The sequence below is a fragment of the Trichosurus vulpecula genome, chromosome 2 (assembly GCF_011100635.1).
Source record: "Trichosurus vulpecula isolate mTriVul1 chromosome 2, mTriVul1.pri, whole genome shotgun sequence".
Classification (NCBI taxonomy): Eukaryota; Metazoa; Chordata; class Mammalia; order Diprotodontia; family Phalangeridae; genus Trichosurus; species Trichosurus vulpecula.
Genome location: NC_050574.1, coordinates 60,166,078 through 60,180,339, shown reverse-complemented (window position 1 = coordinate 60,180,339; position 14,262 = coordinate 60,166,078). Strand labels below are relative to the sequence as shown.

Genomic DNA, 14,262 nt, shown 5'->3' with positions numbered 1-14,262 from the left:
ACTTTCTTCAATGAGCTTTTGTTCCTCCTTTTCCATTTGACCAATTTGGCTTTTTAAGGCATTTGTCCTTTCAGTGTATTTTTGTGCCTCCTTTACCAAGTCATTGACTCTCTTTTCATGATTTTCTTGCATCACTTAATTCTTTCCCCAATTTTTCCTCTACCTCTCTTATTTTGTTTTTAAAATCCTTTTTTGAGCTTCTTCCAGGAATTCTTTTTTGGGGGGGCCTGAAGCCAATTCACATTTTTCTTTGAGACTTTGCATATAGCCATTTTGAAAAAAGTTAATGTTTTAATCTTCCCTGTCACCATTCTAACTTTCTATGGTCAGGTTTTTTTTCTTTTTTGCTCTTTTTTCAGCCTATTTCTTGACTTTTACCTTTATGTTAAAGTTGGGCTCTGCTTGTTCCAAGTTTCAGGTTTTTCATATTGCTGTTTTCAGAGCTAGTTCTAGGGGTGGGGGGGTCTGTTTTTGGTTTTTTCAAGGTGGTATAGTCTAAGGAGAGGTGTGGTCACTGCCCTCCTGGCCTGTGCTCTGATCTGTGAGTGACCACAAGCAATCTTTTCCACCTCAGAACTGCGACCATGGTCCCTGTTCCTCTGTGGGAGTGTGTTAGTATGCTAGTGCTCCTCCTTACCCTGGGACTGTGACCCAGAACTGCATATAGGCAATGCAGCAGAGTCCTGCACCCAGTGTTAGCAAAGTGGCCCCTGTAATCTCCTTCTGATGTTGTCTGACCTCCTTACTGTTTGTGGGCTGAAGACTGCTGCCGGCTTGCCAGGGGCAGCCTGCTCTCTATTCTCACCCCAGCGAGACAGACCTTTCCTGCTGAACTTCTTAGTGGTCTTGGGCTGGAAAATTATGACTTCATCCTTTTGTTGGTTCTGCTGCTCCCGGATTTGTTTTGAGGTGTCAATTAAGTTGTTTAGAGGAAAATTTGGGAGAGCTCAGGCAAGTCCTTGCCTTTACTCTGTCATCTTGGCTCTGCCCAGACTAGAATTTTGAAGTCATTCTCACTAATATTTAGGGGCTCCTTGAGATGTGGGGTTCCCTTATGGGTCCTTGCTTTCTACTACAGGTGCCATACTCCTGATGTGGATGTCAATAGGTGGAGTCCTTGTCCTGGTACCCAGTTTATGTTTAAGTAAAGGCCTGTGGGTCAGCCAGAGACATTGGGAAAAATACCCATTAATGAATTCAGATGCTGAATATAACATATAAAATGATGGGAATCAGCTCAGTGCAAAGTTTCATTGCAAGCAGTTGGGAAGAAGGAGAAGGAGAAGGAGGAAAAGGGGACCCAAGGTATGACTCACTAACATCAGTATAGCTTACAAAAGGGCAGTGCTGTGTTGGGGAGCACAAAGACACAGGTCCATTCAGCAGGAAGGGGGTGGGGTTCTTATACTCTGATTTCGGGTGGCCTCCTGGAACTGGCTGATTTGCATATCAGGGATCAGGGCAAAATATTATTTTGGGGGTTTGCATATCAAGGAGAAAAACAAGTCGGTGGAGACAAAATGTTATTTGGGAGACACAGCTGTACTAACCTTCAAAAAATGTTCTCGTCAGTATTTTTCCATGAATATGTTATATCCTTAAGGGAGACTCATGATGGCCTCGAGTCCATCAGGTCTAGCTTTTAACAATGGTTTCCATGCATAGATTCTATAAGCTGTGGCCTCCCCTAAGGGGAGACTACCATGGCGGCATCAAGGTCATCAGGCCCAATCTCATAACACTATTTTTAAAAAGTTTCGCTCCTTCCAGAAGCAAAGCTAGGGGAGCACCGACAGATTAGAAAGAGGATGATTGATGAATAAGTCCCAGGAAAATAAAGAGAAGTTTTCTTTGCCACATCACTTTATTGGATTTCTGTTTTTAAAGAATGATTTTGTAACCAGCATGTGCTACAATTATAAGAACCATAGAAACACAGAATATTAAAATAACTGGGGAAAGGAGGAGGGGAGGACAGTGTTGGGCGGAATGCCCAGAGATGCTACTAGAGATGTGACTCAAACCAACTTAAGTTCTGGGGGAAAATGTGTCTCGGGAGATTGTAGACATCAGAGAAGATGATCAATAGGGGTCAACTAAGCAAAGGTACTCCTGGACTTCCACTGAGGTTACGACTTGTCTTTGGACCCCAGCCTATGAGTGAATTTCCTGCTCTGCCCATTAATTCCTTTAAAATAAACTTCCCCCCTTTCTGTGAAGAAAGGGCTGAGCTCGGAAAAGACCTTCCTGCAGGAACTGTTCATACAGCATTACAGGGTGCACGAATCTATGACTCCTTTCCTTTGAGGCTTGGTATAGCTCATCGACACTTGTGTCGTGCACCTGAAATTCAATTGAACAAACATTTGTATTCCCAGTCCTTGGCACAGGGCCTTGCACATAGTAGGTGCCTGATAAATGTTCAATTGTAATTGAAATGATTGCTGGTGGATCTGGAAGAGGGATCACGTTTGAGAGAATTATGGATAAGCTGCCAGTTGGGGGCCTCTCCCAGGTAGTGCCTCGGAGCCAGGCACAGGGCATCTATTTCCTACTCTTGGCCTTTCTGGCCCTCTCTTTACCTCCCACTTCTTCTCATCCTCTCTTCTTGGGTAGGGACTAACACTTCCAATGGGGCACTAGAGAGGAGTGGGAAGTGATAGAACCAGAGATGTCATCGGGGCATCCTGCCAACAGTGTCACCCTCTGGCTCAAGAACCTATCATCACATCATGTAGCCAAACGCCTTTCCTTGATTTTCAGTCTCACCCAATCCACCACTAAAGCCAGGTTTCTTTTCTTACTGCCTTCTACATATACTCATTTCCACCTTGTCATATTCATTTCCACTTTGATGCATACAGTGTTCCCTGCTTGAAATATACTCCCTGTCCCCCTGTATTTTAACAAATTCTACCCATTCTTTAAGGCTTTGACACCTATGATATCAGAGAAAGTATATCCTCTTTCCTTTGCAAATAGTAGGTGTAAAATCAATACTAGTATTTAATGAATCAGCAGGGAGGTTATGGAAAGTGGGCAGGCAGAGGGGGCAGGGGGAAGGCACAAACCACAGTCCCATTGGGCAGGCAGAGAAGCATCTTCACAGGGGAGGTGTATTTCTCCAGGAGGAGTTTAGCCAACTTTTTGTGAGATTCATCATCTTGGTTGTTCTGAAGGCAAATAAGAGCTCAGCTTGTTTCTCAGCTTCTTGCATTGATAGACCTCCCAAAAGCTTGCTCTGGCTGGATGGTCAGCAACCCTACCCTCGCTCACCTGAATCTCATTCAGCTCATGCACCTGAGACCAACTGCTGATAAAACTGTACTTGAGAAGTGTGAGGATCAGAGAATCTCCCAATATTATGTCTCGCAGATCCTGCCCAGGACCTGTTCCCAATAGTAGGATGTTATTTGTACTTGAGGGAATGCTGGGGGACAGTGACATCCTCCTCCCCCCTCTCTTCTCCTCTCTCCACTTGCCCAGTCTTCTAGATCCTGCCACCCCAGCGACTCCTCACCAAAGCAAGACTGATCATCTAGGGATCCCCAGAGCACGATGGAGTGTACCAGCTTGTTTTCAGTCCTGGCTCGTTCGAAAGCTTTTACAAGAGGCAAGTAGGTGACCTGGGAGATAGGAGGGCAAAGCTAGTCTCTGGCTCCAGCCTCAGAGCCCAGTATACAAATATGCACATCTGTAATGGCAAGCAAAGTGGGACTTTTTGTTTTGCTCTCTTTTCTTTTGGAGTTCTAGTTCTTCTCAGCACTAAGGTAATCAAATGCCTTTGATTGAGACTTGCCTTTGAATCAAGAGTGTTTGATTAACCAAGAGTCTTTGATGACCTGCTTAAGTCACAAGAAAGCCCAAGTCATATGAGTTCGAGTCGCATGGTTGTGACACCCTCTGTGGGCTGACCCTGAAGAAGTGTATATATACTCTGAGGTTAGCATTTTGCTTTGGGGGCTCACTCATTGTAAGAGTGTTCCTGTGATTTCACCAGACCAGACTCTGGGTAGCTATTGGAGCCCTCTGGCTTTGAAAACCCAGATGTTGGTGCTTCTCTCTCTGGTGACTATGTATGTATTGCTATGGACAGACTGTTAGAAGCCCTGTCTGTTTTGTGTTATTTGCTCTGTTTATATAATTTCTGCTTGTAATTTCTGTTTGTGTTTTCTCTGAAGTTCAGGGTGCTGACTTTTCCCCCTAAACTAAGTGAATGATATAAGTATGTTTAATTAAATTGAGATGGTAAACTCCTTACTGTTGCTTTCCTTAGAAAAGCAGATCAAAGAAACTGTGCTAGCAGCCCTCCTGTGTGCTGGTGTTATTGGCCTTACACCTCCACAGCAGCTGCTAGTAACATTGGTGTTACAACATCGCAGCCAAAAGGCAGTTTGTCAGAAGTAGTCAACCACTGGAGTTTTCAGGGGATGCTGCAAAGAACTGTAACCCTACAGTCCAGTTTCAGGGAAAACAAGGCAATTGTCTCACTGGCCTATTAGATCTTTCCTCCTGAAAGAAATCACTTAGGCATATGACTCTGAAGTGCAAACAAGTCTCCTCACTTAAAGAGAAGGTGAATGGGCTTGACAAGTACCAGTCTATGTTCCAGTTTTTAGTGAGGATAAAGAGTTCTTTGAGTGGATGGAAGGAACTGTTGAAGAAGGAGGAAATTCATGAAGGAAAATGTTCTGAGGAGTCAATGAGTGATCAGCATCAAGGTTGAGAGGTTGATGGTGGGAGAATGTAATCCAGTGGAAAAGGGGAAAGAGAAGAATAGAAGGTTGATGGGAACACTCAAGAACTCCTATTAGTGCAATGACCAACCAGGATTCCAGAAGACTAATGATGATCCTTATCCCTGGTGCAGAGGTAATAGGCTCAAAATACAGAATGAGATTTATGGTTTTGGACATGGCCTTTAATAATGAAATTACTAATAATTTAATTAATAATGAAAAAGAAAAAATGGAGGGTTCTCCTGGATGTTTTGAGGTAAAAAGATCAATGGATCAAAGGAAGGATGAGGGTGATGCATAGGAACCAGCACGCAGTTACTGGCCAAGGAAGAATAAATGTTTTGTGGTGGTCAGCAACTCCCGGCTGAGGGCTATTGGACTGAAAATGGACATGGCCAATAAAAAAGCATCTAAGAAGCAGTTTCTTGGTAGAGTGGGGGAAAGCTGGGCTTGGAATCACATAAGGTCTGGGTTTGTTGAGATTCTACCTCTGACATGTACTATTCATGTGACTGTGGATGAGCCACTTAATCCCTCTGGCCCTCAAACTCCACATATGTCAGGTAGGGACAATACCACTGGTAGCAACTACCTCCCTAGGTAATTGTGAGAATCCTATTAGAAGATGTGGGGAAAGTGCTTTGTGTAGGCCATGCAGGACTGTATCAGCGTCACTTGTCATGATTAGTCTTTTTTATTTTAATTTTTAAAAATGCAATCTTAGTTTCAGTTCTTAATTCTCTCCTTCCCATGGCCTCTAACCCCCCACCCCAACACCCAGTGAAAAAGCAAGAAAATGAACCCAATTGTACTGTCAAGCAAAACAAATTCCTGCATTAGCCATGTAGACAAGAAAGAAAAGGAAAGAAAATGCTTCGGTCTGTCCTGAGTGCATCAGCTCTCTCTGTGTCTGGAGGTTATTGCTAGGTATGTATTTGGAACAAAGCAGGGAGCATGATGAGATGAATCAAACCCAATGGCTGGTAATTAATGTGTAGAAAATTGTATCACCACAAAAAACCTGGAAGGATTCTAAGTTCCAGGGTGAGAACCTGAAGGACTTGAGGGCACAGGCCATGTTTTCATCATTTCTTCCACGAGGACTGGAGGAATGGAAAAGAAAACGTGGAAAGGAAATGGCTGGCTGGGGAGATGTTATCAAATAATGGGATTTCATTTTCTGGACTCAGCCTTAAAATACTGCAATGATGGGCTATTAGTGAGGTATGAATGTATCTCATGAGGATGAGGCTTTGGAAGAGGGTATTTGGGCAGGAACTTAACTGGTGGATTAGCTAAAGTTGGAAGAGGAAGGAGAGAATATTTACATTTAATATGAAGAGGGTCACAAAGGGTCACATGAAATTATCAAGAACAAGTCATGCCAGATCTACCTTCTTTGCTTTTTGGACAGTGTTCTGGCTGATGGATCAGGGGATGCTATCTATAGTTTGTCTAGATTTTTGTAAAGCATTGAACAAATTCTTTTATGCAAGCCTTGAGGAAAAGATGAAGTATGGGTCGGATGGATATAGGATAGGTTGAATGGTTGGAACCAAAGATGGCTTAAAAAACCAAACAAGATTTTATATTTGATCAAGAAGGGAACAGGGAGCCCCTGGAGTTAGACCAAGTAAGGAGGTGATAGTCCAACTTGCACTTCAGGGGCATCATTTTGGCATCTGAGTGAAGGATGGCTGGATTGGGGAGACTTGAGGCAGGGAGACCAACCAGAAAGCTCACGTAGTGGTCCAGGTGCAAGATGAGGAGGTGGGGTGATAATGTCAAAAGAAAGAAGGGGATGCATATATCCAACAGCCTATTTGCCATATCCAACGGGAAATCCTATAAGCATCTTAAACTCAACATGTCCAAACCTGAACTCGTTATCTTTCTCCACAAACCTTCCCCTCTTCCTAACTTCCCTTTTACCGTTGAGGGCACTACCACCCTCCCAGTGACCGAGGCTTACAAACCTAGGTGGCATCCTTGACTCCTCCCTCTCTTTCACCCCCCCATTATATCCAATCTGTTGCCAAGTCCTGTTGATTCTACCTTTATGACATCTTTCATCCATGTCCCACTTTTCTCATCTTTCCTTTTTCCTTGCCACCACTCTGATGCTGTCCCTCATTACTTCATGCCTGGCCTATTGCAATGGCCTTTTGTCTTATCTCCCTGACTTAAGCCTCTCTTCATTCCAGTCCATCTTTCACTTGGATAGCAAATTGATCATCCTAAAATGAAGGTATGACCATGTTACTCCCTCCTCCCCCATTCAGTTAACTCCAATAGCTCCCTTTTACCTCCAGGATCATTTCTAAAACCCTCTCTTTGTCTTTTAAAGTCCTCGACAGCCTGACCCCTTCCTACCTTTCCATTCTTCTTACACCTACTGGCCCCCATGCTCTCTGCAATCCAGGGACATTTGGCTTCTTAATGTTTCTCACACTCCATCACTGACTCCAGACTAAGCATTTTCACGGGCTATCCCCACGCCCAGAAATCTCTCCCTACCCATCTCTGCCTCCTGGCTTTATTGGCTTCCTTCAAGCTTCTGCCAAAACTCCATCTTCTACTTGAAGTCTCTCCTGATCCCTTTAATGCTAGGGTCTCTCCTCTATTGATGACTCCAATCTGTCTCATATCTGTATCTGTCTCTCTTGTTTATACGTAGTTTTTTTTTTGCATGGTGTCTCCTCTATTAGAATATGAGTTTCTTGAAAGCAGGGACTGTCTTTTACCTTTCTTTGTATTCCCAGAGCTTAGGATAATGCCTGACATATAGTAGGCATTTAATAAATACCTTGATTGACTGGCAGAACGAAGGAGAGATATAGGATAATAGCTAGCAGGGATGAATGAAGCTCACTCATTTCTTGAGAATGGGGGAAGTATGGACTTCCTTGTAGGCAGTAGAGAAGCAGCCTGTAGACAAAGAGACTGAAGATTGGTGAGAGAGTGGGGTTGAAAGGGAAATCTGCTGGAGAAGACGGAATGGAATAGGATCTTTTGTGCATATGGAGGAGTTGGCCTTGACAAAGAGAAGGGCCACCTCTTCATTTGAGACAGGGGTTAAGGAGGAGATATGGTGGAAGGCATCTGAGAGATGTGAGGAGAGTACCAGGAGAGAAGAGGGAGCCCTCAGCAAATGGCTTCACTCCTCAGCAAATACGAGTCGAAGTTCTCGACGGAGGGGGTGGGGGAAGAGGGAGGGGTGGGAGGGGCAATGACAAGGTTTGGCAGAGCCCCTGTGGCAAGGGCGCTAGTGTGTGCATTAGTGGGTGTAAAAGGGTTGGCTCGCTGCAACGAGGGCATGGTTGAGATTACGTATCATGAATCTGTCGTGGACCCAGGCAGCACAGTTGCATCATGTTTTCCCATCTTCTTTCAGCAGCATATGAAGCTGGATCCAAGGTATTAGATGGTGGGAGTAGTCCAAGGCTGAGGCTTGGCAGGGCAAAATCAGCAATGGGGGGAAGGGTAAGAGACTTGAGACAACAGGACAATGTAGAGTTGGACTGGTTCACAAAGATGGAGGGACAGGGTGAAGCTAGTGATGGCTGGGAAAGAACTAAGGGGTCAGGAGATTGGAGGTCATGGCAAGGATGAAGAACAGGGTTAGGGATGACAAGGTAGAGGGAGAGATGGAATGACAAAATCGTGATCAGAAAAAGACACTTCAGAGTTCACAGACATAGAAACAGAGCACTTGTGGGTGATGGCAGCATCAAGGGTACGACCATTGTTGTGTTTAGATCAGCTGAGGTAGAAGACTAAGTCATGGCAAATGGGCTGAGGAACCATGAGGCAGGGGTGTCTGAGGGAATATCAGTATACATATTGAAGTCCCTTAGTATGGGGCAAGGGTTGGGGAGGAGAAACTTATTAAGGAGAATGTCCTGAAGGTTAGAAAAAAACAGGTACCAAAGGACTGTTTTGTTGCAGGGGGGGCCCAGCTGAAATGACACAAAAAAATCTGCAGCTGACCCAGTAAACACAGTTTTGCTTTTTTCAAGCTCTGTTCAGCAGCAAGATAATAGGAGTAAAGGTAGCAAGTGGTTGGAGGAAAAGGTTTATTTGGTAAAATAAAGAGCAAATTTACTATTTAAAAAATTGTAGGGAAAAAATAGCTATGATGTCATTCCTAGAGAGTCTGTAAGGAAAGATGGCTGAAAAAGCAGGACAGCCTCTTAACAATTGTGTTCTCATAGTAGGATCCTTTAGAGGGAGAAAAGGGTGGGTAGCTCAATGGATTAATGTTGGCTTATGTCTCTTAGTCTGGATAAAGTGCAACCCAAGATATAGAAAAACCTTCACAGGCGTGACCCAGGGGCCATTGCTGGTGATGTTTGAGGTAGCTTGGTGAACGGAGCAAGTACTGGAAAACTGGAGACCGCCTATCCAGGTTTTTAATGAGAGAAAGAAGATAGGTTCTGCAAACTATACATAGATAAGCTTGGTATTCACCGGAGGCAAAATTCTAACACAGATTATTTAACATACGGTTGGTGAGCACTGAGAAAGAAAAGTGCAGATCACAACTTGACAGTTGTTCACCAAGAACAATTATGCCAGCCTTACCTCATTTTCTTTTAATAGAGGTTCCTAAACTCGGGGCTCAGGGGAATGCTACACACTTAATATGATGAGGTTTTAGCAAGTCATTTGACAAAATCTTTTATGATGATCATGGGGACCAGATAGGAGAGATATGTGCAGTTAAATGGGGTCTGGTCATCAGATTTGCAGGCAGCACAAATGTGGGAGGGATAGCAGCACTGAAAAGGTCTCATCAGGTAAAAAAGATAGGTCAAATTTGCTAGGGACAAAGTATAATGTCACATGTTTAGATTTTTAAAAATAAACTATACAAATATAGGATGGAGAAAACACTAGTCAGTAATTCATGTGAAAAAAGACAGAGGTTTAGTTGCCTTAAGCTCAAAGAATCAAGAGAATTTTGTTGGTTTAAATAAAAGTTAAAGCTATTTAAAACTACATTAAGAGGTACAGTGTCTGAAACAAAGGAAGGGATAGCTCCTCTATGTTCTTGGGCCCAGGAGCCACACTTTAAATGAGAGGTTGGCAAGTTGGAGCACATCAGGAGGATGATGGTCAGAATGACAAGGGTACAGAAAACAGTACCATATGAAGAAACTGGGGATGTTTTAGCTATAAGAGAAGATTGAATAGGAGCCTTGATAGATGCCCAGAAGTTTCTTTGGAGAGCTGTCATGTGGAAGAGGGACTAGGTCCATTTCCACAAGTCAGAACTAGGATTGATAATGTTAATTAGAAACAGGTTTGGACTCAATAAAAGGACTGGCATAAAATGGAATGGATTAGGGGCAGCTAGGTGGCACAATGAGTATAGCACCGGCCCTGGAGTCAGGAGGACCTGAGTTCAAATGCAGATTCAGATTTGAAATACCACTGGAGGTCTTGAAACAGAGTTGAAAAGCCAATTGTAGGAGGGTGTTGTTCAGGAGATTCATGGATTAGGTGAGGATGATGTGACCTTTAAGGTTGATTCCAAGTCTTGTGTTCTACAATTTTACAGGTGACTTCCCACAGAGGGACTAAGGATAATAAAGTTATGTATATATTCTGAGTACCTCAATCTCCTTACCTGAGGAAGATGACACATCCCAAAGAGAACTGGGTGGCCAGTAAGGAAATGAGAGCTTTTGATAGGACCACGTTTTCTATTCTAGTGCTTGGTGTTGGGAGTAACAGAAAGACAGAAGGTCCCTTTTACACACTTTAGTTCCCCCCACCCAAAAAAAAGTATCCCTTCATTATTCCCCCTTAGAATTCTAAAAACTTTGAACCCAGCGTTTTTGCCCCCAGCTTCTATCCGCCTTGCCAACATCTCTAGCAGCTCTCCCCAATTTGTCCTAGAAGGGCCAACCTGGGGAGCTCCCACTGATTCTGTCCTCTAATCATTCTATAAGACCTTACCTTCAGGAAGGGGTACATGGCAATTTCTAGCTGCCGGGCTGCCTTCTCCCAGCTTATCTCCTGCTGCCACACAATGTCCTCAAAGACAAACTGGCTGGACTGCTCACAAAGTCTTCTGTAGGTTATTTTGCCATTCTTGTGAATCTCAGTTGATGCTGAGGGTCCCCAGGACTCCAGCTCCATCTGAGAGGAGAAGTAATCAGTAATGATTCTAGAAATCCCAAGTGAATTTTCTAGTTATGTTCTAAGGATAGAGTAGTCCTTGTGTGAGAAGGAAGCATTTTTCTGGAACTGATACCCTGCACCCTAACCTGACTGGTTCCTATGATCTGAGCTCTGGACCAGTCTCTCTGAGAGGATGCAGAAGAGGGAGGAGGTGTGTTCTCACTGTCAGAGGGCAATCAGATCAAGGAGAGCAGAGATGTGAGTGGGATAGGTCATGATGACAGAAAGTCAATCAGACATACTTAAGGAGAAAAGGATTCAGACCTGACTGTGTAGTTGCATTAACCACAGATTTAAGAGCCTGGGTCAGTTAACTTTGGATGGCTAGATGAAAATGGTGCTACAGTCCTAAGGGTTCCCCATACAAGCCAGTTAGTTTTGAACAGAGAAAACTCAGTCCTTTAACCCCAAAGCATAGCCCTCATTGCATCCAGCAATGCATCAGGCACATGTATGCTTTCTGCTACAGGAAGCTTTTACCAATTGCCAATCGACCTTAATTCTAGGGCCTTCCTCTGTTGATCATCACCAGTCTATCCTTTTGACATTTTGTTGGCACATAGTTGTTTGCATGCTCTCTTCCCTATTAGACTGTAGGCTCCTGGAGAGCAGAGGCAGCACTTCTGGCTTTCTTTGTGTTCCCAGTAGTTAGCACAGTACCTGGAACATAACATGTACTTCATGCTTATTAACTGATAGATGAATTGCAGGTCATAAGGGAGTATGATATAGAGGACTCAGTGCAAACTCGTCGTCATTAATGGACGAACAATTCATCCTACTGAAGGTGAGCCTTCATCTACCATGAGCAGTAACCTTGACCTGCACCAGTAGTGGCAGAAGCACCCAGGAGAAGGACACTAGGTTACCTCTGCACCACTCATTAAAGTTAAAAGTGTTCTTCTTTCCCAGAGTCCTTCTGGACCTATGGCCCCAAAGCTCAGAGTCAGACCTCCTGGAGTAAGAAGTAGAATAGAGGAGTTGAAGTAAGGGTCAAGGTTTGGTTTAGCCATCTAACTGGCTGTCACCCTCCAGGATCCAATGTGGAATCTTGTTGGTGTGCATAACCTGGCCCCTCCTACCTTTTTGGTCCTCTTTCTCCCTACTCTTCCCCATGTGTTCTGACACTGCACAGTGTCACTGTGGTGACACTGGTCTCCTTGACTATTTCTGGCTCCCTATTTTGGGAATTTTCTCAGGTTCTATCCTATGCCTGGAATTCTCTCTTTCCTCATCTCTCCTTCCTAGCTTTCCTGGCTTCCTTCAAATTCCAGTTAAAATTCTACTTTCTAAGGGCCTTTTCCAGTGCCCCTCAATGCTAGTGTTTTCTCTCTGTTGATTTTCTCTAATTTGTATCTTGTTTGTATAAAATCATTTGCATGTTGTCTCCCCCATTAGACTGTGAGCTCAAGAGCAGACACTGTTTTTGCCTTTCTTTGTATCCCCAAAACTTAGCACAGTGCCTGGCACACAGTAGGTGCTAAATAAATGCTTATTGGCTCAATGAACTCTATGTCTACACAGGAATTCTATACAGAATGAGAATGTATACAATGAGGTTAAGAGGAACAATTATGGAGAACAGGAGAGGTAGCATATAATTAGAGAAGAGCAAATGTTCTAACTTGAAAAAGGAAAGAAAATGGAACCTATAATCCTAGGCCCATGAGCTTGACTTTGGTTCCTGGAAAAGTATTAGAATATATTTGTTAATTTATAAAGAAAGGAAGTAGTGACCACTAAATGACTGGGTGACTTCATCAGGAATACGTAAGACCAGACTAATCTATTTATTTTTATATTTTTATTTGGGTTAATTAGATTAGGAGAGGAATGCTGTAGTTACAGCTTACCTATGTTTCAGCTTAACATTTGACAAAGTCTCTCATGTTATCCTTGTGGACAAGATGAGGAGATATGGCCTAGATAGATGTTCAGTTAGGTAGATTCATAACTGGTTGATAGACCAGATGAAAAGGGTAAATTATTAATAAATGAGTTGATGTTAGTGGAAAGGGAAGTCTAGTTGACTGCCCCAGGGATGCTGAGCCCTTTGCCATTTAACATATTTCATCAATCACTTAAATTAAGGCATAGATGGCACACTCATTAAATTTGCAGATGTCAGAAAGCTGGGAAGGATAGCTCACATTTTGGATGACAGACACAGTTTTCAAAAAGATCTCAAAAGGAAAGATTGTTGGGCTCAATCTAAGAAGAAGAAATTTAACAGGGAAAAATGGTTAAAAATATCTACTATACAAATCCAAGACAGGGGAGGAATGACTTTATATCAGTTTACGTGGAAAAGATCTGGGGGTTTTAGTGGACTGCAAACTTGGGCCTAAGGTTGTATACTAGGCAAGCAGTAAGAACAGAAAAAAGCAGCAGTTGCATTGCTTTGGCCCTAAAGAGTGGTTGTGCATTCAGCCCCCAGCTCAGTCTTAGGCCAATAGCCAAGTAACCAGGACAGGTAGCTCAGACCAAGGGGAAGCCTGAAACTCTGTGGCAGATCCCTCCAGCTAGTAGACAGAGGATAAGGCCATCAGCAGTTTACTGGAACTCAAACCAAGGGCAAAACTACATTTGTATCACCCAGACCAAAAAGAGCATCAGGAGCTTTATAAAGCTTAGAATAGGAGGGCAGCAATCAAATTTTGTCTTAGATTACACCACTTTGGGTACACTAAAAGTTTGCAGGTCCCTGGCCTGAATTGCCCCAGAGATTCTTGAAAAACACAACATTCAATATCTAGAGAAAAAAGTAGCACAACCCCAGAGAATATTAATCCAGACCAAAAAAGGCCCAGATATTCCTTAAAGGCTTAGAATCTGACCTTAACATGAAGTCCCCTTTCAGGAAGTACAGCTGGAAGAGTAAGTAAATTAAAAAAAAAAAACAACAAAACTTCCCCCCCCCCCCCGCCCCAAATCCTACTTTAAGGAAGAAAGGAGACAAACATTTATTGAGTCCATTATATGTAGGCACTGTGGTAAGTATCTTGAAAATACCATCTCCTTTGAGATACCCAGGACACAAGCCTAGAAGAAAATAATTCCAAAACATCTACAAGAAAAGTCTCAAAGAAAAACACAGCTTGGATCAAAGTCAACTAGAGTTCCTGGAATAAAGGAAGCCAAAGTTAAAAAAAAAAGAGTGAAAGTGATTTTATAAATGAAATGAGAATGCTAGAAGAAATAATTGGAAAATAAATGAGAACTTTGGGAGGGACTGGTTAGTACAAGAGGTACAAAACTTAACCCGAGTAACAGACTTCTTGAAAACTAGAGTGGATCAAAAAGAATTTAATGTGACTCCATGAGATGACATAAA

At 43.1% G+C, this 14,262-nt stretch overlaps 1 protein-coding gene across 1 annotated transcript in view; it reads right to left on the bottom strand.

The window, feature by feature from the left end:
- Positions 1–2,190: 2,190 nt before the first annotated feature.
- Positions 2,191–14,262, bottom strand: part of LOC118836450 (selenoprotein N-like) — a 32,068-nt gene continuing 19,996 nt past the window's right edge. Inside the window, exons 8-12 of the mRNA XM_036743741.1 lie at positions 10,704–10,886; positions 3,521–3,626; positions 3,277–3,389; positions 3,072–3,173; positions 2,191–2,343 (exon numbers count right to left, since the gene is read on the bottom strand). Coding sequence (XP_036599636.1) covers positions 2,191–2,343; positions 3,072–3,173; positions 3,277–3,389; positions 3,521–3,626; positions 10,704–10,886 — 657 coding nt within the window. The remainder of the gene's footprint in view (positions 2,344–3,071; positions 3,174–3,276; positions 3,390–3,520; positions 3,627–10,703; positions 10,887–14,262) is intronic.